The 24,878-nt window shown below is 37.2% G+C and overlaps 1 protein-coding gene across 2 annotated transcripts in view; it reads left to right on the top strand.

Moving 5' to 3' along the window:
- The window catches only part of ADAMTS6 (ADAM metallopeptidase with thrombospondin type 1 motif 6), a 145,794-nt gene that overhangs the window by 68,101 nt on the left and 52,815 nt on the right, over window positions 1-24,878 (top strand). For both annotated transcript variants that reach the window (XM_071580628.1, XM_071580627.1), the window contains exons 9-10: window positions 3,292-3,438; window positions 12,653-12,794. In XM_071580628.1, coding sequence (XP_071436729.1) covers window positions 3,292-3,438; window positions 12,653-12,794 — 289 coding nt within the window. The remainder of the gene's footprint in view (window positions 1-3,291; window positions 3,439-12,652; window positions 12,795-24,878) is intronic.

The raw sequence follows: 24,878 nt of genomic DNA, 5'->3' as shown, positions 1-24,878 counted from the left end.
CTTGTCCATAAATGTTAGATCAGTTTGTTTGACACTGGAGGAAGTTCTAACAATGTACTTGGGTTAAGATACTCACTGAAAATGGCCCATTTCACTCTTACCATATGTTCATCTTCTAGTACAGATAATTAGTACCATAAACCCTCTTAAGGTTAAAGTTTGTTTTTTTCTTAGAAAGGAAGTGGTTTTTTCCTTAAGACTTACACATGGTTTTTGCAGATATGAATCAGCTTCAGATAATGGACACGAAGATCAAATCCTCGATTTTACAGTATTTCTTTTACTTGTGTTCCTGTAACTTTCTTGCCTCACTTGATACACAATTCTCACATTTCTTCCTTATGCTGTTGAACAATGAGCAGAGCAAAGTAAAAGACTCTGCTTTAAAAAAACAAGGTCAAGTTCATGTAACTCATGAATCGATAAGAGACAAAAAAATTAACATACCCTGTTGTGTTAGAGAAACAAAACATTAGCAGTCTGTGCATTTCTGAATTCTCTGAACATTGAGACAGCTAGGAAATGGTTTGATATGTAGATAATTAGTACTACAGTTGGATAGCAGAGATAATTGGTTGAGCAGAAGCATTTCACATGAGTAGCACGTTTCAGGTAACTTCAATGCTATTACAGTACACGGTATAGAAAATAAACCTCAATACAGAATATGGGCATATATTTAGATTGGTTTTGATCTGTTTTCTCTGAATTCTAAGCTTCTGGATAATAAATAAGAAAGGAAGCATTTTGGCTGTCTCACAAAAATAACTGCTGCCATTTCATAAATATCAGCAATAAATGTTTTGGCATCCATAACTATCATAGTTTAGAACCACTAAACAAATCAGTAACCAAATGAAATTGTAGGGACCTGCATTGTTTTTCTTTTGCAAGATAAAGGAAGGGTAGACAAGCTTGCATTCACGTACTTCCCTCTCCTTATACTCTAGGCTCTCTGGCTGTCTGTTGCTGTTTTACTTGGTGTAGCTGACACTAGTTATCTCCCCTGTGATTTTTGAGGTTGGGTCTTGAATTGGATGTGTATTACAAATAATTCTCTTAGATAACTATTTCAGATATAAGATAACAGATTGCCAAGGGTAAAAAAATTGGTCAGTTACAGATGTTAGTAAATGAACAGGCACAGAGCACTAGTAGAATGTGCTGCGTTAGAGTTTTTAAGACATATACAAACTATAGATAATTTGTAGGAGAGTTTTAGTTATAATTTTAAAATTCTTAGTGTTGCTGCTTTGCACACAGTTCTCAAATGTAAAATAAGTGCTTTCTTGGGAGGAGCCATAATGCTTGGAAAAAACCAAGAGCTGCTGGGTTAGACATCTTTCCTTGACATGGTAGGTTGAAAGGTAACTTCACAAAGTAACTTCTGTGTCACCTGAGAAAACTTCACTCTCTCCTCACTCATCTGGCTGTTCTTTTAAAGGCAAAATTATACTGGTACTTTTAGATAGGCTTTTTAAGCCAGTGAAAGAAATACAGTCTGTGTATGTTTAGTGAGTTTGAAAAAGGTAGATAAATTATAACAGTGGCTCCATAAAAGGTATTTTATGTTCCTTCCTTTCTTCGCTGCCTTTCCATGTCAATCCAATTACAAATATGCATTTGTAAAGACTTTGTTTTAGTGTAATGATGGTCAAATATAATCAACGTGTTCTGATGGAAATAAAACTGGTAATTTGGTCAGAAGTGTATTTCCATCTGCAATCCTGCCCATAGGAGTGCCAATTACTGGACTGTAATGGCATGCTGCCACTACCATCTTTGGAAATCATGACAGTAATTCTAAAACCTCACTGCAAACATCAGAAAAAGCTACCTGCACTTAATGATCAATTTCCTCCTAAATTCTGAAGCAGGGGCAAGTAGAAAAGCCTTCCTGAAAGGCAATAAGTGATTTAGGTGAATGAATATTTTTGAAAAATGAGAATACCATTGGCTCATGGAAAGACGTTGAGTTCCTGTGTGCATCTGTTATAGTTTGAGCCGGCAAAATGCCAACTGCCTGGTACCCAGTCAAAAAGTCCACTCCCAGAGCAGGAGAGTGAGGGAAAACAGCAGAAATGAGGCTTTAAACACAGTTCCATGCTTTTATCACACATTCCACTGCCACTGTCAGCAACATCATCTTTTTCGTAAGGAGAGCTGGTAGAATAAGGAAAATTAGTAAAGTTTGTTCTTCTATTTATATGCCCAAAAGATATAATTTCCCACACTGTTGAAATCTCTTGATTTTTTAACAAATGGAATACAATAAATAAGCTGGATATGAGAAATAGTCTGCATGATCCAATTCAACTGATTTCTATAAAGGAGTAATTGATGGAGTTTATTAAAAATTAAGGTTTTCTACTTTCAGAAATTCTACAGAGGCAATTCAAAAGGAAAATTTTTGGTTTGAAGTGTCCCAAGTTCTAAGAAATTATTGCCTTTGAGAAAAGGTCAATAAAGCACATTTTTCATTGTCAAATTCTTATTTGGTTTGTTGCATTGGACATCTAAGTTCTTTCCTCCAGATATATGTACAGATATTGAAGACTGATTAAGAGGATTAACACTGGTCTGGAAGTGTCATTGCATTATATGCATTGCTTAGGCAAGTTGATTAAAGCTGTATTTTTTATATGCAAAGGGTATTCTTTATTTGATTTTATAATTGTTTGAGGTGTCAGTCATACCTTTCCCATGGCTTTCTGTATTTGTGAAATGTCATAAACTGAGTCAGATACGTACAGGCATTGCTACAGACTAGGTATTCCATAGGGAGACATCTCCCACAGAAGGAAGTAGTGCTTTATTGGTGATGAAATCCTTCCTGAACCTGTAGGAAACAGCTGTTATTGACTGATTTTCTTTTTCTTATTTCCATGCAATTAATGGGATTTGGGAGCAAGGAGTATCAATAACTTACATTTGAAGATTGTTCTGGTCAGCTGAAGAGGTGAAACAGTACTCAGTGTATTGAAGCTCAATGTAACATAAAAGTATTACATCTTGTAATACTGTTATGTTTTCTTTTAAAGCTTTAGAAAATAAATAAATGCTTTCAAAAGTGTATGGGAAAAAAGAAGATTATATAATTGCTCTGTATTCTGAGATCTGAATTAACTAAACAGAACTTAACTGGTCCTGATTCTCCACTGAAGAATTCTCGTGTATTAAATGTGTTCTTTTAGGTCTAGCATGATTTCTGTAAAGGTGACTTTATGTTTTAAGATAGGTCTGATGCTGTGGAAAACTAATGGGCTGTTTCTCTCCTCCTTTTTTGAGCAGTTTTGGTATGAATCATGATGGAATTGGAAATTCCTGTGGGACCAAAGGTCATGAAGCAGCAAAGCTAATGGCAGCTCATATTACAGCAAACACCAATCCTTTCTCTTGGTCAGCCTGCAGTCGGGATTACATCACCAGCTTTTTAGAGTAAGTAATCTCTCAAGAAAAATGATTTTTCAAAAAATTTACAACTTCGGGGATCAATTGTAGAGATATAATGACCTGTTATGATGGTGTACATTTTTAGAATGAATAGAGAAATAAAGAAATTCATTCAAGACTCTTTTTTTAATAGATTATATTTCTGTATAATGGCAAAAGCTTCTTTTGCGCTATTCACCACCTTAACAATTCTTATTTTAATCTTCTCAAAACATTTTGAAGTGCTGATCACACCTCATTACTTTGTTAATCTGAGGGTGAGAAATAGAGAAGGGCAGAATTTGTCTGTGAATCCTGGGAAGTATATTTTTTACATACATACTTAATATGAGGAATTCTAATGAAGGGAAGAAGGTTATGGCCCTGTTCCTTGTACATTTCATTCTTGACATGTTTTTCATGTGATCTTGTGGGTCTTTATCTGTCAGTGTTCTTTGGTACCATTGATAACAATATAAAGATTATAGAAGAGGATGGCACAGGTCTTTATGTTAATACCTTAAAACTGTGCTAACCTCTATTTCTGTGGTGATTTTTATCCATTAGTAGATTGCTACCTGAAATTTCACAGTGAAAAAATTCACATAGTCAAAATATATCATTCCCAAAAATGTACTCATACCAATGTATGCATTGGTATAGATGATATATAATGAAGCCCTTTTGTGTTTTAAATTGTAGAATACAAATACGTAAGTATGAGTTCACTGAGAACAGATTAATAACAGATTTTTTTAAATGGTGTAAGATGGACCTTAATGAAAGCAAATGACAGTTTGTTGGTTGGTTCAGTATCATCAATGCAGTCATTCCTTTAAGAAATAAAGGTTGTTCAGTAATTCAGACATTTACTGTATTTTAGGAGATGGACTTAAACCAGTCTAGTGTCTAGCTATGAGACTACTAAGACTAAAATGGGCTTCTCCTCCTCTTTCAGGTGTACAACCTCAGAATAACGTGCTGCATTCTGAATCTTATATGAAGGGACCCATCTGGACCAATAGCTTTAGGCTGGTCCATATGTAGTTTCCCACATAATGTAGAGGATCACTGAATTGGCCTGAAGAGATGCTTTAGCTCCCCATAGAGTCAGTGAGCAGAGACATGCAATGTTGCCGCTGTTCAAGAGAAGGAGGCTTCTCCTCTGTTACTGTAATAGGTTAAGACATTTTGTATCACACTACTGAACTGTGCACCCACACAGTTGTATCAACTGGTGCATTTAAGATGAGTGTGTAAAATAAAGCACAGTGAATAAGTCCTTACGTATGTGTGTGATGCAGGTTTCTTGCAATATAATTTCATTTTCTAAGAAGATATATTTAACACTGCCATTTTCAATTACTGAGGTTAATTCAATGCTGTTTCCATTTGTAGTCTTTTCTAGTATGTCATTGCAGCTTGGTTTTAACTATGACAAAGAATATGATTTTCATACTTCTTCCGGGATTATTTTATGACTTCGTAGTTCTGATTCTAAGCTTACAGTTCAGTTATTTTCTTGTAACATTTGGGAGTTTGTTTCTTCACATTACAGTTCTGATGTCGTCTGTCTCATTTATTTATATTTGTTGCTCTCTGAAAAACTCCATTTTGATCCTGTGATTGTCCTGACAATAAGTTGTCTATTGGTGAAGACATAAATCAACAAATAACTTAGAAGTAATTTCATGTTTATGAGTTTAGAGAAGAAACGTGGTAAAATTCTATGGCTTGTGTAACACTTGAAATATAATAGAGCTGATCATTTGTTCGTAATGTTCCTGCACTGATGAATTCAGTAATCTTGCAAATTTCTAATGCCAGTTAAAAGCATCTTTATCTCGTGCCTTCTTTCAATTGTGTTTATTTATTTATTTTATTATTTACTGTTAGCATGTCCATTATTCTTTTCCATTCCCTAGTTTTGATTTCTGGTTAAGTTTCATTTATAAGTCCATGGGATGCCAGTGCCATTGCAGTTATATTAGTATAAAGCCAGAAGAGTACTCTGTTGAATCTGTTCCCCTAGTTCTAATCTCTTCAGGTTTAGATACTTTTCTGTCAGTGCCAGTGTTTGCAACTCTACTTGAATTGCTACCATCTGTGGATTTCATTAAAAAATGATTACTGAAGATACTAAGTGTTATTTGAGCTAGAGTAAAACAAAAATCTATTCATAGCAGATTCAATAATAAATTGTCTCTTGAAATATTTCAGCTGTATTTTTGTAACCTGGAATATAGATTTTTTTCCCAAAGCCTTGGATGAACATTTGACACATTGCAATTATTACAGCTTTCCCAAATGAATAGGATACTGTGTTAAATGATGTACTATGAGTCAAAGATAACTTTTCTCTCATATACTAATTCTGCAATCTACTTTTAAAAATTTTGGATTTCTCAAACATGATCTGTTCATTAGAAATCTATGCTTCTCATTGTCTGTGATGCTAATGTCCTATAAATGAATTGATACTTTTTTCCTTATAGTACTTGATGTGTTATTTCATAAACTAGAATAGTCTATAAGGTTTTTTCTCCAGTTTCTGGTTTTCTCACCAGCTTTTATGCCACCTTAGTGATAGCAGGAAGCTGGTAGAATTACAAAAGTACAGGACAATTGTCAAAAGCCAAGATCATGTCTTTTTACCCACTCACACCTTTCCTTAAAGCTGAGTGGCTGTAGGAGCAGATACAATTTCAGGTAGCAATCAGTTAACAAGAAGCAAGGGAAAATAGTAAGTTTCATGTGGCAGCATTTCCCTGACTGCTTTTTAAAGAGCAGGATAGTCTGCCTCCTGGCAGGAAAAATAATTCTTTATTTTTTCCTAGTATTTCTTCATAACTTAGCAACAGGTGAGGGCGAATGCTATTTAGGGCTATGGAGGCCAAGCTGATAGATGGTGTCATCTGTCTCTCCAGAGAGATTTAACTCTGCCCCCTTTCTTTCAATTTTGCCTCTAGCAGAATGTCTTCTTTCCTGGAACAGCTGATACAGGACCAATAGAGTAGAAAAAAGGAAGACGAGTGAGGGTTTTTTCTGTACTGAATTAGTATGGCTGGTTTAGGATTCATTTAGCTGTGTCCAACAAGAAAGATAGAACATGATGGTATGAAATGCAGATACCTGAGCAGAAACCTAGGGCTGTGAGTCTGTGTTACATACCATAACGCTTTTTAGATATATTTCTTTGAATCTGGGTACATGTTTGGGACAGGCAGTCATGGCACCAGGTTAATGCAACTGGAATAAATTTGGTAGAAATTCTTTATGTGTTGACAGTATTATGTGGTAAGGTAGGTTAATGTCGATTTACTGGTTTACCAGCTTAGGTCACTACTTGCTACAGCAATTTTGCAGTGAGGAGTATCCCTTGGAAGGTATCAGTTCAGTCAGGCACTAACTGGGAAATCAAACTATTTTGCAGGCTACTGGATAGAGGATGAATATGGCTCAAAGGATGACAGTAAGACAAAGCAAAGCTATGTATTGCTAACAGAACTACCAAAACTCTTCAGCAAGGATGGTCAGTCAGTGTCTGTCAAGCTTTTAAGTGGTATGAAAGATTGACTTAAGTCAGTTTATCAGCTGAATGATTGATAAATGCTTTGAAAAGGCTTTAAATTTCACTAGCATTTTGTGGAACTAATTACAAAAATACTGACTGAGAATTGAAAGCTTGGAGAGCAGTGTCAGAGAAGAGAGATTCCTGTGAGACTAGTAGAAACCTTTAATGTTTGTTCATAGGATAAATGAACCAAGCCTAAAGTTCATTTTTGTGACTGAAAACCAGTTAGTATAAATTTCATTCTATGCTACTTTCATTATATCCAGCATATATTTATACATTATAGCTATAGAGCCAGACAGATACCTAAATGTAGATAAGAGAACTTTCTACTTAGAATTCTTTATTTAGTTACTTCTGTGTTTTGTTATAACAAAAGCTGTGTGATTTCTGGGATCATAGTTAATTTATCTAACTTATCAGATAGGGGAAGGTGCTAGAGGAAGCTAGATGGCCAATTCTGTCTTTCAAAGACAGAATTGTCTTTTGAAGATGGAAAAGAACCAAGTCTTTAAACTATTTGAGTAAGGTCTATCACAGGAAATTCTTGGAAAGTCTCTAGAATTGCCATACAGCAGGATTTAGATCTTAGACTACACCTTTGTAACTCTGGAAGGGAGCCAAAACTACCTTGGTCAAAGCAAGGTAGACAGCATGAAAAAAAAAGTCATTCAATGTTCTGGACCAGATCTGCATCAGCTATCCATGAATCTTGACCATACAAGTGGACATACAAGACAAATATAGGATGTATCTCTTGTCCGGTCTGTGGCACATTGGCTAGTTCTGTGGTTCCTCCAGAAATGTAAAGCAAATTCTGAAAAAATATATAAGCCAAGGCTAGTTTTGAAAGATACAATCATATCAATAATATATAAATTTCGTCTCTCTCTTTACAAATCTACAGTATTACGTGTTGACCTACACTTTGGATTATAATTAGCTTCTTTTTTCTTTAAAATTTGCTGGGATTCATTTTTCCCTAACAGGTAATGGAATAAAAAACATGTTCCTTATTTGCTACAGATTTCTGAAACTTTGAAAGTCTTATATTTTACTTAAAATGCTGCCTAGTTAAAAGAAGACCTGAGGTTTCTGTAATCATGGGGTGGCAGTATGGTTTTGAGTGTTGACTTTGCAAATAGTAGTCTTTGTCTACCGCTTGGGTTATTTAAATGTAATGAAATTTTAAAGGATAAAATCAAAAGCAGATTTCCACTAACTTACTTGTAGAATGTTTGATGAAATAAATGATTGGTTCAGTATTTTATAGTTTATTATCTTCCAAACTTAATACCAGATTTTGATAGGAGGATGGTTTTTATAGATGAACCCATAGATTTTGCTTAATACGGCTGCTGGATAATTATTAATGAATAAAATAATACTTTGAAACACAGGAAAGTATAGAGAAAATTATACATTAAAGAAAGAGCAAATTACTACTACCAAGCAAAAGAAAAATTGAGTGTGATGAAAAGATGGGGAAAAATTAGAGAGCCTTTGCTGTGAAGTAGATAATAAGACATAGAATCATCCTTGCATAAAAGATCGGAAAGAAGCAGATTTTTATCAAGAGAGGGGGTATTAAATCAGAAGTTTCCCAACTTTCAAGAAAGCTTTTATTTAGTAATTGTATTTGGATTCATTTAATTTTAAACAAACCCCTCTAAATCACAATTCTGTTACTTATATCCTGATTCTGCAGATATTTATGTGATTATCTGTAGACTTGAGCAATATGTAGAGTTTATTCATTAATGTGAAGTAAAGCAACTTTCGTGATCTGTACAGAAATATATCCTCATGTTCTCTAAAAATCAGTTTTTACTCATAAATGTGAAAGATTCTGTTACGAGCTAAATGCCTAGGCATATAAATAATTAATGGTTTTATTGGTATGTATATGTAAATATTCTCTTTGTTTATGGTTAATAATTTTTGCTATTGTTGTTTCCTTATTTTATGGGTAATTTGGTACCAGAATTAGATAAAAGTGTATATATATAATCAATATGTTTATATATTTCATTGTTTAACAATAATAGATATTCACAAATATTTATAATTAATTTAATTTATGATAATTAGCTCGTATTATAGTCCACATTTGTATTATGAATGAGGCCATTCTGTAAAACTCAAAACCTATTTCTAGGGCCAGTGTTCTGAGATATTTTCTTCAACCATTGAAGGAGTTGTGTTGTACTGTGTAAGTTGCTGAGATACTTGGGAACAGATACTGTAATAGGAACCCTGAGATATCTACATGCATGGTTTTTGCTTTTTCTCTTTTTTGGCCTTGGGTACAACAGTGATATTGGTGCAGAGGGAATGATCCTCAGTTATGCATTGTTCAATCTATAAAGATTTAGAAACAGTTAATCCCTGGTTGCTGTTCATTTAGTTGAACATTTAGCAGTGATAGCACATTTGAGATCTTAGACTTCCATAGAATGCTCTAGTATCCTTGATAGCCTTATAAACAGAAGAATAATTTCTCTTCTGTGATACTAAAATACAAAACAATGTTTAAATTATAGAGTCTTTTAAAATGATCTCTGGAGACTCTGCACTGGAATACTGGGATGAAATGACATCAAGCTTAGCTATTTTAAAATTCAAACAAGTCCCACTGTTATCCCATAAAACTTCATGAGATTAATCTCAAATTAGGAAAATGCTAAACTCTTCGAATACTAGGAGTACTTTGTAGACTAATAGAACATAAGGATCAGTTTGAGATCCTCTTATTTGTATTGCAGATTTATCTACCCTGTGTTCAGAAATGTAAATGCTCTGCAGGGATGTCCTGTAGATATTGTAACTTGGTATAGGCTTCCTGTGTAAGATAAAATCACAAAGCACAAAAGTGATTATAAGTAGGAATTTTCAAAAATTGCAGATCTGAAGGTAATTAGGCATTCTTTTCCTATCTTTTCTACATCTACACAAGGGGCTTTTTTAAACTTTTGTTGACCTGACTCATAAAAACTCTTAGATCTCTATTTATAAAGTGCTCCCAAACCATTCTTCTTGGACCCCTTTAGTTCATTTTTTTTTTCAAGTATCTGGGTTTTGCTGTGGTGGAGCAAAGAGCAAGAGAGAACTAAGACATAGACTCCCAAACCATTCTTCTTCTTGGACCCCTTTGGTTCATTTTTTTTTCAAGTATCTGGGTTTTGCTGTGGTGGAGCAAAGAGCAAGAGGGAACAAAGACATAGACTCAAGAGTATTGTACCATCCCCAAGTCCTGTAGAAGTTTTCTGGAAAGATTGCACATTCCTTGGTCTGTATTCGTCCTCTCCACAGCTTTGCTCAGACCTTTCATTGCCAGCAGAGAGTCTCCGGTTTTATTAATGTGTTTGTAACACGTGCCATTTCTCTCCTAGAACACTTCAGTTCATGCAATACAGTATTGGGTTAAATTTTGTTCAAGTAGTTGGGATAAATAATAGGACTGAAGCAGAAGGAAAGAGAAAAAGATTTGCCGTCTAGAGTCTATGATAAAATTTAGCTTAGTAAGTCAGTGACTTCTCAGTAGTAATTTTCTCACTTTTTTACTACTGAGCAATATTTCATAATGGTGAGAATCTTGTAATTCGAGCAGAAGAGTTGTATTTTTGTATTTAGTAAGAGGACTTTTGACTTGCATTTTTGAAATTATGTGTTTTGTGGAGTGGTTATAGACTTAAATTTACAAGTTTGGTGAATTGGAACTGATTCTGTAATCTAATTTGGGCAGCGGTACATATGCCTGTGAAGAGAAGTCACTGAAGGTAATGAGGTTATTTAAATGCTGTGCCCTTGGCTGTCTGTTTACAAGATCATAGTTTGCAGTGATCTTGTAAACTCTGCACTGTTGGAATATATGGAAATGTTCCCATCATACGGTAATACTAGCGCAAGTTGATGCCAAATGCTAAACTTCTCACTGCTTGTTTAAGGAAAAATTTTATCTGCAGTTTGTTCCAGAGATTGCAGAAAAATCAAATTGTATTTGAATTACTTTCATGCTGGAATTATTAACATGTACTTCTCACACATGCAAAATACACCACTGAAATATTTCAAAAGAATGAAGGATATTTTCTCAGCTTCTTCTATTAGAAAATATATATGGGCACTAACTACCTGGAATAATGGGGAAAATGGATTCTCTTTTTAATGCCAGAATCACGCAGGCTCAGGAAGGATGTGAAGGTAGATTTTAGTTGAGTGACTGTGTGGATGTGCGTGTGTGTGTGGGTGCATCACACTAAATTCCTTGAAATTAGTGCCACATAGCTTTTTTTTTCAGAGTGTTTACCTGGTTCTTGCCATAGTTGCTATTTGATGCCTTCTGAAATGGTTGTCAGTTGTTTGTTGCTTCGTTTTACCAGAGGATCTTATGTAGTATATTACAGACTTGAGTAAAATAGGGTTAAAATGAGAACATAAAATGTGTAGTTATGGGAGGCTTTTTTGCTCTTTTTTTATCTGCAGATGAAAAGTATAGAAAATTGGAGATCTCCAAAAAACAGTGTAGAACATTCACTCCTGAAATTATGTTCCTTTGGCAAGATGCATGGAAAAGATTTGGAAAAAATCAGAACATAAGTGCTGGCAAAATTGGTAGGAATGTCGGAAAAAAATTTTGAGTGTTGGCATAAGAATTCTTTGAAAATCCTCACTTACTCACATGTGAAATGAAAGTAAAAAAGCATCTGTGCTCTTTTATGCACACTGACCAAATAAAACTGAATAATTATATTTAGTAAAGTACAAAGTTTTCTAAACAGAACTCTGTCTGCATTTAGCTTTCTTTTTTATTTATTCCACTACAGTAAATATTGTGGTTGAATATGGGCATATTTTGGAAAAAAACCATCAACCACCAAACAAAACAGTGAATATAAAGAAAAAACAGTGATGTTTTCAAAGATGATTGTTTTGGTTCTAACAGGAAATTTTTAAGACTAAGTATCATTAATACAATAGAAAATATCTTGGATCCATACAAATTTTTTCACTCACCCTAGTATAGGTAAACTTGAAGATCCTGCAGAATTTTTACCACTGTAACCATTTTCTTCATTCAAATGGAAGAAAAACTTGCACGTTGAGGTCCTAATCCTATAAACATTTCATCATGTTGAAACTCAAATGTGTTTTAGTTTTACATAAACCAATTGAGCTGCTCATACCTATAATATTGTACTTATCCATTTGAAGGATCAGAAGGGTCATTGTGAATTGTAAACTGAATTTCTTGTATTTGCTTAATATGTTTATTTTTCATTCTAAGGCCAAATGTAGCTGTTCTTCAGTGAAAACAAATAGAAATCCTAAACCAAAAATGAAAATCAGTCTTGTGTGGCTCAGAAATTATCACACTTTATAAAAAGATGATATATGAAATTATTTCACAATCTAAAATAAGCATTTTTGTTAATAATAATAATGATGAAAAATTTTTTCAGTTTCTTAATTACCTCTAAATATTTTCTCTTGTTACTATGGGTGTACCATCTTACTGTTTGTTTATTGCAATCCTACTTGTTTCACACCCAGTGCTGTTAAAAGTAAGAGCTAGATACATAATATCATTACTGTGCTTTACAGTCAGTAGAATTCCTAATTGATTTGGTCCTTTATGTTGAACAGTTCGGGCCGTGGTACTTGCCTTGATAATGAGCCTCCCAAGCGTGACTTTCTTTATCCAGCTGTGGCCCCAGGTCAGGTGTATGATGCTGATGAACAGTGTCGCTTCCAGTATGGAGCAACATCCCGCCAATGTAAATATGGGGTAAGAAGTCTTAATCCTTATGCTGAGTGTTGTGCTTAGTCATTTGTATATATTCCTTTCTAACATAAATTTTTAGTTAGTTGTAGTAGGGGGTTATGGATTTCCAATAGCATGTTTGATGCCATCATTCATAAGCAAAGGGTTCATTCTAATCCTCATGCTGCATCTTTTGCTTGAGTCATTTGTATGTACTATACACTAAAGTGTGTGGGTAACAATGAGCCGGGAAAGGCGTTCTTTAATTATAGGGGAAAAAAAGCCAAGACCACTCAGTCCTGCTCCTTGTAAAATGTAATAGAGAATTTTCCCTAAGTTTAGTTAGTTGAGGTCAGGTTCATGTATTAAGCTTGAAACATGAAATCTGTTGTGTTGGCTTTAACCTTTAAACATAAAGCTACATTTTGAAGTTACTTTTGTGCTTTTATTGATTTGTCAGATCTGATTTTATTTTCTTGTTTGTTGGGGTCTGGTTTTGTTCTTTCCCCTCCTCCCCCTTCCCCCCCCGACACTGAGTTTATTGTTTCTCATGTTATTTAGATACCTTTTTGGAAGATGAATTATGGTTATGGGAACAGAGAAACGTGAAGCTAGATAGATGAATAGAATACTGAGTAGCAAAGTACTGGCAAAGACTTGGCTGCAAGTACCACTGTGCAATAGTTGTGGCAAATAAATTCACAGTACAAATAAAAACCTGCGCATGTAGGTCACTGTGTTATAAATATTTACTTAAAATCTTGCAGCCCAAAGTATATAGTTAAAGGATGTATTCTGCTGTGCCTGTTATCAAATAATCAGCTGAGAGACTGCACTAAGTAAACCTTGAGAATGTATCTGGTCGTTGAAAAAAATGGTTTTAAAAATTTTTAATTTTTAGATTATTCAAGTAAAACAATGTAATAATACAAAGAAAGTCCTCTAGAGGATTCTGGAGTGATAAGTACAGTATTATTCTTGGGAAGGTTCTTTGGCATGTTGCATTTTGGAAAGGATTTAAAAGCTATGTAGCTGGCTGACTAGCTCACTGGGTTTTCTACTCCTGATTCCTCTTCAAGCCTCTTTTGGCCCTTATATTTCTTCTTTACCTTCTCACTTCCTGTCACTGTTCTTTAATGACCCCATTTCCTGTCCCTTAATCGAAGTCATACCTTTTTAAAATTTTTTTTTCTTCTTACAAGTTTTCACCACACTCACTCTTCTATTTCCAAACTAAGGAAGTCTGCAGGTATTTAATCTGTGATTTATAGCGCAGCCTTTGGAGATATATGGTGTATTAAATTAAACTGGAAAGTCCATAATGTGCAATACCTGGCTTTTCCACATATATGTGGGTTTCTTTAAACACCAGTAAAGGGTGCAACCATTGTTGTGATGATCATGCTGCACAATACACTTTCTTAAGCCAGTTTCTAAACAACAGTTGGAAGTAATGAAGATGTGTGGGTAATCTTGGCTTTCTGCCTTCTGCTTTCTTTCTCTTTTTTAAAGACCCTTTTTTTAAATTCCCTTAGTGTTACAGAAAAAAGGTCAACACTTAATTGAGGCAATAGTTAAATGAAGTTATGTCTTCATTACTGATAATAGAGTATTGTGTTCCATCAGTGGGCTATCGATGTGAACAAGGCTTATAAGTGTCTCGGAAAAAAAGCATACTGTATTTTTTATAGTAGTATTCAGACTGCATATATTAATAAGTCATTGTGTATGTGCATGGCCAGGCTTCCCAAACGCAGATTTGGGAAGGGCTCTCCCCACGTGGCTGTGCCCTTCCAGCCTGCGCAGTGGTTGTTTTAGGTGAGGCACAGCGTGTGCAGAACTGGGCCCACCCTTTGACTCCTCAGGTTCATCTGCCACAGCCGAACGAGCTTGGACAGTGTCAGTGAAGTCCTCAGGACTAGAACCTACAGCCCCTGGTATTGACAGGAGGTCTCTCTGCCGACTACTAACTGGGGCTGACCTTGCTCAGCTTCAGAAATCAGATGGGATCGGGAGTCAGGGTGGCATTTAACTGCCTCAATAAGTTATTGTAAATGTTGGGTAATATCCACTCTTAAGAAATAATATGCAATTAGTACCTACATTTAAAAATATTATGCACCATGGTCATAAAGCTCTGAATACGTTACCATGATGGTTATTATTATACAGTTTTGAAGTGATCATTTTGAAGGAGGGGAAAAAAGGGTCTTTGGAAGATTGTAGTGTAGATGGAAAATGTCAGCTTAAGAAAGACTTATTCATGTATGAAAGGGTTTTACCACTGAGTGATGGAACTAGACCTAAATCCCAGGACAAGCTAAGCTGAAAACTGTGCTCATCAATTTTATCAAAAGTAAACAGTTAGTGCTTTGGATGTTTATTTTCAATATGTTACTCACATGAAGATCCTGTTAATAGTTCGTTGATCTCTTTCTGGCCGACACATAATTAACAGTGAAAATACTTCATATACTAACTGCTTTCTAGCGTTGCTTTTAGCCCTTTCAATTTGAAGTGTCTGATAAAAAAGGTGTAGAGATGTTTTTCAACATGGGATTTAGTCACTCAAAAGGAAATAAATTCTAAATCAAAGGGAAATGCTAGGGAAAATTGCTTACATTTTTTCTTTGCTTGTGTCCTTTACTGATTTGTGATGGCAAGACATGACAAGAGAAACAGTTGAACTCTCAAATCAGAGGGAAAAAAATCTCCAAGTCTCCTTAGGGCTGTTGTTCCAATTGGTGTTTTTAAAGTAACTTGGAAAATCTTTACGTTCTTTTTGCTTAGGAATTCTGCCATAATCTTACTAACCTTTAGAAAAATTACTTCTTTCAGACATCTAGCCTTAATGTTACCTTATGGCCTTTTATCCCATGTTTCCTCACCCATTTCCTCTTTTGACCATAGATCATGTCCAAATTCTGCAATGACTTTTGTGCAGTTAATGTTGAAGCCCTTCTTACTTGGAACTTGAGGATAAATACATGGAGAGGCATTTGACCAAATAAAGCATCAGAACTCAATTACTAAAGTGAATTCAAGTTTCTGCATTTCTCTGTGTTTGTTTACTGACAAGGATGCTACTTTAAGAACTAGGTCTAATTAAACTGTTTAGTCACATAGGGACAGAACTGTCCCAGCAGAAGCAGTTTCGATTTATCTGTGTTGTTTAACACGTTAAGTCAGACAAAAATTCAATGTGACGCTTTAGGTCTTTGAGCCAAAAAAATAAAGCTATGTGTTTGGAAGTAGACAGTGGTCCTTCTCATGTTACATTCTGTGTTGTTCTTTGTACTATACTTTCCACCATTTCTTATACAGGGACAATTTTACAGAATTTAGGTGAAGAAATAGATACTTTCAGTAAGGAAGTGAAAGACAATCTCTCAAGCTATTTAAAATATTTAAATTTTTGGGTATGTTTTCATCTTCAGAAGAGCATTAAATTTATGACTTACAGTGAATGGTGGAAATTTCATCATATAATACCGATGGGTAGCTTTTTCCTAAATGCAATACATACTTTCAGGTATCTTTTTGAATTCACTGCAGTGGAAGATTTTGAGGTTGTTAGAAACAGTGCTAATTCCTGTTCAGTTATGTAGCTACAGGATATGCTATATCTAGGATGATGCAGTGTGGACTTTCCTCTGCTGATTGTCAAGTGCGTCTCTGTCCTTTGCTCTGTTTGTATGTCAGTTCCCCATGTAGTTTAGAACCTTTTTCAATCCTTTTGTTTAGGTGATTGTAAGAACTTTTTTGTTGACTTTTTACCTCCTTATCATTTGAGCACTTGACTGGTTAACAGTTAGCTTTTGGCTGTCTCTGCGTTAGCTCAGGAAAGAATTCCAGTCTTGACTTTGAATTTATCTGCTTCATGAATTTAAATAGTAACTGGAATATGCCTGCCTGTAACTTAAAAATTTTGTGGTTCAAAATAATGCTTTGCTTTAGAAATGGTCTCTATATTTTTAGGACGGAGGTTAAAACCTCAGATATTTTAACAGCAGTTAATATTTTATGCATATGGTTGATATTGCTGTTTTGCATTTTATTATCTGTGAAACTGCTGGCTGCTAGCAGTAGGGTTTCAGAGGTAGTATCTTGTAATTGTTGGGTATTTTTTTGCATTTTATGCTTTTCCACCAGTATTGGTCAGCTGACTTTCAAATCCAGGAGAGTAAGCACATTACTATACCCAATGTTTCTACAATATTTCTATTTGGGCAAAATAGCATTAGAGTTGCAATTGACCCTTGTAATCAGGTAATACAAATTTTAATGTTCATAAATTGAACTGTCACTTTTTTCATTAAATACTGTTGTGGTTTAGTCCAGTTAAATAAAGACAGTCACAAAGCTTGATGCAGGGGTTTTATAGGAAGGTAGAAGCACATTCTGGACCCTGGTTTTCTTTTCCCATTTAAAGACAGAGAATCCCTTGGTGTATCTGCCCCAGAGCTGCCAGTTTCCTTTTGCTTCATCACCCATTGATACTGTGGCTAGGATCATACATTCAGTTGAACCTGTACATAATACTTAGTGACTCACCGTAAAGAGCCTTTTTCTTGGACCCCAACTTCATACATCCTCCCATGGCCAAGTCATTTATACTTGGTGTTTATTAGCCAGGCATGAGTAGTTTGATCAGATGGGTTTATATTGCATTATTCAGAAACTTGTGTTAAAAGTACATGTAGAGGAAGCAAGGAATTGAAGACCCTGGTGTTATCATCAGTTGTTTTTGTTTTTTTTTTTACTTCATAATGTCTAGCCAATCAGTTGAAAAACCTCTCATCGCTATTGTGCAGGCCTTTGGCGTTACAAAGTTATGAGCTTTTCTTATGTAAGGACTCTGCCAATTGTGATGTACTTAAATCGATTTTGTTCCTTCTTTTTTCTAAGATTACGATGTGAATAGACAATAGGGGGTATGTACTTAAGCTCTGCCAATGGAGGTTTAGGTTGAATATTAGAAAGAAATTCATTACAGAGAGAGTAATCAGGCATTGGAATGGCCTGCCCAGAGAGGTGGTGGATTCACCATCCCTGGAGGTTTTTAAGATGAGACTGGATGTGATACTGAGTGCCATGATCTAATAACCTCAGTGGTGTTGGATCAAGGGTTGGACTTGATGGATCTTGTAGGTCTCTTCCAACTCAGTTGATTCTATGAAATCCCAGAAGTTTTCCTCTGTCTGAATTCTGAAGTAGTTTTATATCCTTTTTGTATCTTTTACTCAAAAATTCCTGTAGTCCCCTTTCTTCTTTCTCTGGACTATCTTGTCTCTAAAGCCCTTCCCTCTCTCTTCCTCTTTGTCTTTGTTTTTCTCTCTTTCACAAGAGACACAGATGTTAACACCAATGTGCCTGCATCTTAGCAAAACTGTTAAAAAGGTGCAAGGAAAAGCTGGTGATTAAAGCAGGAATGCATTAGATGCTAGTAGAAGCAATAATGAGATTCCATACACTGGAATGTTTTTTGAATAAACATGCATAGGTTGCATGGTTTTGAAAGGGAAGATGGTACCTGAAGGTGATTGACCTTGTGGGGCTCCTGTAATTTCTGTAAGGTTCACATAAGCACCCAATACTTAGGAAAGAATGTTGGTAACATAATATAAAGGTATGACTTAAGCTTTTGATTCTATTCCGTGTTGTTTCAGCATGTTGTGATTCATTACTTGCTGCACCACTTAATGAGCATTTGGCAGTGGAGCACTAAAATGGTAACTTTTGGGTGCTTATCTGAACAAAACTTTGAACCTTCTGAAATTCACCTGTAATTAGCGTCTTCTAGTTTTGGTCATGTTGTCAGCAGTATTTCAGCAATGAGGCTGAAAATACTGTATGTTGATGTTTTTCAGTTCTGAATTGTAAGTTACAATTTAGACTAATTATTTTTATGCTCTATTTTAGCAAATGCTCATCAAGAGGTGCAGCATACTATAGGTTAATCTTGCTGAAGTAACATACAAACCTAATCAAGATTTTAAAATTTTATGAACAAAAGGTGAACCTCCCAAATTATCATAGTTTAATATGGATTGTGAATGTATTTACCATAGTTTTTTTTTAATATTATGGGCCAAACTGCTGACTTTTGGTAGAGGCTTTCAAGTGAAAACATTACAAACAGCACAGCAATTTGATCTTTGCTCCTATTACTGAGTTGTCATTGTGCTGTATCGTAACCAGTTATGATTATTATAATATAGGATGCTTAGATGTTACATAATTTGAAATGCCTATATGTAACTCTGCATGACACAACAGAAAGAGGCTCCATCATTTATAACACTTAGGCAAAAAGAAGGTAATTTGATTTGCTGTGTTTTTTTCTCTAGATGGTTTCAGCTTTGTTTAATTTACTGCAAAAACAAGCATCCGAATTCCAAACTGATGTCATGGAGCCCTAAGATACACCGTTACAGGTTGTCATCTATCTTGTCTTGATCTTGTGAAAGGCCTCAGCTTCAGTTTATGTTTCCTGGATTTTTAAAACTTTCCCTTGTTTGCATTACCAATTAGTAGTTACTAAATCCACACATTTGGAGACTGATTTTGAGGTCTTTGATTATTTTCAGTTTATGCTTCTTTCTCTTAGCCATTATTCACACAAATATAATGCTGGCGAAAGATATGTTAGCTTCATCCTTTGTCCTCCAGTGAAGGAAAGGCTACACTAAAGGGGTCACCTTGTGTTGGTGGGTGGGCAGGTGTGTGGGAGTATGTGAAATAAAGCAGTATACTGTCTATTAGTGGTTTTGAGCCTGACTTTTACAGAGAAGATTATCATGTGTTTTTAAGGCTGGCTTATTAAAGATGTTGCAGATAATGGTGTTAGTAAGCAAATAGCTCAAATCAGTAACTAGGAAACTAAGATAGTACCAGGTATAGGGTTTGTAGGGTTGAGCTGGAGAACAGAAAGGTTTATGAACCTTAGTCAGAACTTCTTTGTTTAACTTTCTAAAGCTGAAACTGAAGAAGACATAGCCATAGCAGTACCTGGTATAATTCCATGTGCATTTAATGAAATAACAGCTCAGATGGATTTTTCACTTCTTTTTAGATATCTTTGTTTCCAAGTGACTATTAATGTTAATTTTTTGTTTCATGTACAGGTGATAGAGGATATTTTCCAGATTTAATCTTTTCTTTTAAATGCAGTACAGCAGGGGAAAACAATGTCTTAAATATTTAAGTTTGGCTGTATTTAAAAGAAATTGCAAACTCCCTTTAATTTCTTGGGTTTAATATAAATTACTTCTACAAATGGACACGTGTTATTTTTGTAAATCTTCAATGTTTCACATACTTTTCCGTGAGGAAGTATTTTGTTGATTTGGGGATATTGTTGATCAGTCTCAAATAGAACTCCTTTGTGATTGAAGTCAAGGTTTTTACTCAAATCGCAATAGTATGATAAGGCCCATATTAATTTTAGATTACCATCATTTTATCTTTAGGGATTTACTGAGGCAAGCTCCTGCTGAAATTAAGGTCTGCATAAGGACTATCAGACTGTGTCAGTAATAACATCTAGTTTTGATGTCCTGCTTTTCTAAGCGATTTAAAAATAAGTATTTTTCTCTTTTTGTGAAATAGGGAGGTGACTAAAATAGTTTTGGAGTGCTGTATTCATTACTTCACACTGTTCAGATGATTATTTGTTTGGAATTAAAATGTCTGTCTGGTATTACTTCAGTGAATTTGGAGGAGTCTAATGCCCTAAAGAAGACTGAATATACAGGAAGACTCCTATCAGAAGGAAATTGTTAAATACTCTCATTTGTGGATTCTTAGGCTGGCAATAAAAGGGATATTTAAATTTTACTTCCCCTGACATAATAATACCTGGATGGTATACTTATGTAGGTATATCAGAAGTGAAATTCTGCACATAAACTTCGGAGCAAAAACCAGAATTCTGGTTTCAAATATCTTCAAACACAGATGTTTTAAAACTCCAGACTGTTTCCCGGACCTGATTTTTTGCTTTTGTCTGTATTGGAGTGGTTGAAGTCTTTATTTCTTATTTCTGAATTTTTGGCTTTTCAGAACATTCAACCAAACTCCACAAAGTCAGAACAGCGGTTAATTTAGGCATTTGAACTTGATCAGATCTGAAATAAAGAGATCAGAAGTAGGATTGTCACAGTCTTGTTGCAGCCCTGATTTTGGTGGATCTGAATGACCACCTTACAAGTTTCATTTTCACCTTAAAAGGACATGTTTCCAGCCTCAACCGATTGGAGTCAGACCTCTGCACCTAGGGCAGGGTCACTTAAAGTGATATATACCTGTGTTTTTGAATAAACTTGGGATTTGCTTGAACATCATATTGGTGTGTGCGATCTCACTAGAGCCTGGTCAGCAACAACTGATGAACCCCGACGTGATTTGAGGACATGGAAGCCATCTGCAGACCTGCCTAGAACCTTAAGTGGTAGCCCCCGAGAGCTGCTGTGCCCCAATTTTTTTGGGTGCTTTGTGGAGAAGCCTCCGAGAGCTTCTGTCTCCCGTAAACTTGGGAGTTTGTTGTAGTGGCCTTCATAGCTGCTGGAAGAACGTGGACTGAAAGAACCACGACCTTCAAACCGGTGAGTTAAAGAAACATGGGAAATTCCAATTCGACTAAAACGAACTTATTGCTTGATAAATTTGAAAAACTAGCTCGTGTTACAAAAACAAACATTGAAAGACAAGCATTACAGGAATTTTTGGACTGGTGCCTTAGTTGGGGGCACTTAACCGATGCCAATTCCACGTTTTCCATAGAATTGTGTGACAATATTGGGGCAGATTTGTGGAATTTAGCGCAAACTGCACCCAAATAATTTTTGCCGCTTATTCCGTCATATACACCTGTAAGGAAAATGCTGTTAGAGGTAGAATAAGCCCGTAAAAAACCTCGAGCTACCTGAGAGAAGGGAAATAAACCTGCTTCTGCAGAGCGGTTTTTCCCCTGAGCACCCTTCTGCACCGCCGTGGGCACCGCCGCTCGCAGAACACCCGCCACGGTACCCCTCTGCCACACCGCTGCCGCCCGTGCTGCCCGCGGAAACGCCGCCGCAGTACTCTTCTGCACCACCCGTGCTGTCCGTCGGACCCTGCTGCCGTTCCCTTCGGCATTGACGCCGCCCTATCCACAAGAGCGGAGCCCGGAGCCGAGCTGCGGAGCCAACGCTGTGTTGTTCCCGTACCCACATGCGGCACCGCCCGCTCCCGCTCCGGAAAACCCGACGGAATTACAGCAACCATGGAATCAAGGCTTTTCCACGCCGTTCGTCACCGCAAAAAGCCAAGAAGTCGTCTTTGCTCCGCCTTACAACTACCAAGAAACAGCCTATGCACAGCAAATGAGACCACCGGCTGCCGCTGTAGGAGCGGCCGGACCTCAACAGCAACCTTGGAACCCCGTGAGACACGCCGCAGGAAACATCCAGCCATTCCAAACCGTGAGTGACTTTTATTTATATCCTGAAAGCAGCTTTCCCCCTATCTGTCCATCTTCGGTGCCGCTGCAGCTGCTGGCAAAGCCCTGCGGGTACCTCGGGGCTGGAGTCGTGCCCCTGCCGCGCTCCCTGCCGCCCCGCGGGTACACCGGAGTCACTCCATTGCGGCAGGAGACTGCCGCGGAAGACATTTCAGCGGGGCTCGAAACCGCGTGGCCAGGAAAACAAAGAGACCACGTGATTGAAAAGCCCGCGAAATCAAACAAAGGAATTGCGCGCCCTTACCACAAGGCGCAAGGACCACCCAACCCCCCTCCCTACTGCATGCAAATCAAGGCGCATGTGCAAGGCGCGGGTCCCCCGCAGCCTGCAGGAGCCAGGGTACGGGAGGAATTAGCCCACCCCTGGGGCGGATCAGTTCCTGCGCCACCCCCACCACCTCCTGCGTGGATGGATACGCCCATCGACTGCGTCATGGAGAGGGGAGAGACTCCATCCCAGTGCAGCGGAGCCAGCGGAGCGCGTTCCCTTCACTGTGCACCCTCCACAGCGCATGCGTCCCGAGAGCAAGTTCCCACAGCGCCGGTCGCGCAGGACCCAAGCTCTGCAGCGCTGGCGGGGACTTCCTCCTCGATAGCCACGCGCTGCCCGCAGCTGCCAACACTGGCACTGGAACCCCCGCGCCGGTAGGGACTTCCCCTGCGCCAGCAACCTGGTACCTGCAGCCTCCATCACCGACAGCCACACCCACCGGCTGCATTCCAGAATGGAGAGCAACATCACAGCCGTTTAAAGGCATGGCACCGAAAGAAAAAGAAGCCTCTGTTTGGGACATGCTGGGGGGAGCTGGGAATCATGATGTAGTAAAAAAGGGATTTGAAAGATCCAAGAATGCTGCCTTAGCTGCTTTTTCTAACCTTCCTAAAACAGGGAAGCCTCTAGTAACTCAAAAGACCGTTTCAGAAGCTTTCACAGCTACTTTGGTAGAGTTAATTGAAGCCTGTGCCAGATTGCCCTGGATAGAAGAGAAAGAAAAAGCAAAGCTACATGCCTCTGCTCTAGCCACAGCTCTTAGCAAACAATCTACCCAAAAAAGGGGGAAAAGACCCTGGAGTTTAACAACAAAATCTTGTCCAGCACAACCAAAATATAGCAGAACTCAAAGGTTCACTGGAGAACGTAACCGTTGCCACAGGCTCGGCCACAGGGCCCGGGATTGTCATTCTAAATATAAAAAGGATGGTCCTCCTCTAACTAACATGGGGTGGGGAGCTAGGCCTCCAGAAAACCAGAGGGGCTGCAAGCCATGGGGTGCAGCCAGTCAAATATCTCATGGAAACTGGAGCCAAGCTAATTTCCCCATATGGCAACCACAACCACAAGCAGTGGTAGCCTAGAACTAGTCATTAACTGTCCAATCAAACAAGAACAGTCCAGTTCAAGAGCATGTTGTTTAGCCTGTATTTTGAAATTCTGTTAATTTTCAGTTAAAGTGCAGTTTTGAGCTTATTCCACTGCCAAGTTGCCCAGCAGGCTGTAGGGGTAAAGACACCTGTCCCTCAGCTGCTGAACATTTTCTGCAGAGTGTAAGTAGTTATGTTTAGCCTTTGTGAATTTTCTCTGTGAATTCACACTTGTTTACTGCTTTACCAGGAGTGTATACGGTGAGTAAAAATCAAAGCTTCATTCTCAAACCTCTGTGATGGCCACACAGAAGTTTTGAGAATGGACCTTGAACTATAGCATAAGGAGATTTAGCTCAGTCGGACTGAACTTGCTTCTTTGTTAGGTGAAGTCACCCTGCACTCTTGGACACTTTGCACAAAGTTTAATAAAATTTGTAGTTTGTTTACAGTGGTTTGTGTGGTGACTACTGCACAGAAAGGACCACAACCTCACATGTGAGAGAAAAGTTTCTTGTTTTGCACTCGTTGTAAGTTTGTAAATTCCAAACATACATGTCTTAGTCATGTATTAATTTGTGTTAGTTTACAAAGATTACTGTACCTCCTTCCAAAAGTCTATTTTGAAAAGAGAGGGGGAGGTAGGGATGTGTAACCCGCAAAATACCCTGTTAAGTCTTGAATTAGCAAAATCTAAAATCTTCAAAATGTTTTTTCTCAATTTTCAAAATTTTCAGCCTTTCTGTTCAAGTTGCATTATGCATGATCCTAATGGTAACAATTTCCCCATTGGATAAGTTAGCTAAGGAGCTAAGATTTGGGATTTCAGTGTTGTTATGTGTATTATGTTGTTTGCATTTTTGCTTTGTTCTTTGAAACAAAAGGGGGAGATGTTGCAGCCCCTGATTTCGGTGGGTCTGAATGACCACCTTACAAGTTTCATTTTCACCTTAAAAGGACATGTTTCCAGCCTCAACCAATTGGAGTCAGACCACCGCACCTAGGGCGGGGTCACTTAAAGTGATATATACCTGTGTTTTTGAATAAACTTGGGATTTGCTTGAACATCGGCAACACAGTCTGACCTTTTTTTTTTACTATTTGAAAATGTAAACCACACATAAACAAGTAAATTACATTAATTTTGCTCAACAACATGAGGAAGTAAATGAAACGTTAAAGTAAATAAGGCAGGATTATGACAGTAACACCTCATACTGTGTCTGAAAGGAACCCATTTTAGG

This window comes from Pithys albifrons, chromosome Z (genome assembly GCF_047495875.1).
Source record: "Pithys albifrons albifrons isolate INPA30051 chromosome Z, PitAlb_v1, whole genome shotgun sequence".
NCBI classification, from domain to species: Eukaryota; Metazoa; Chordata; class Aves; order Passeriformes; family Thamnophilidae; genus Pithys; species Pithys albifrons.
The sequence above is the reverse complement of the archived record's forward strand: the minus strand, read 5'-3'. Positions and strand labels throughout refer to the sequence as shown.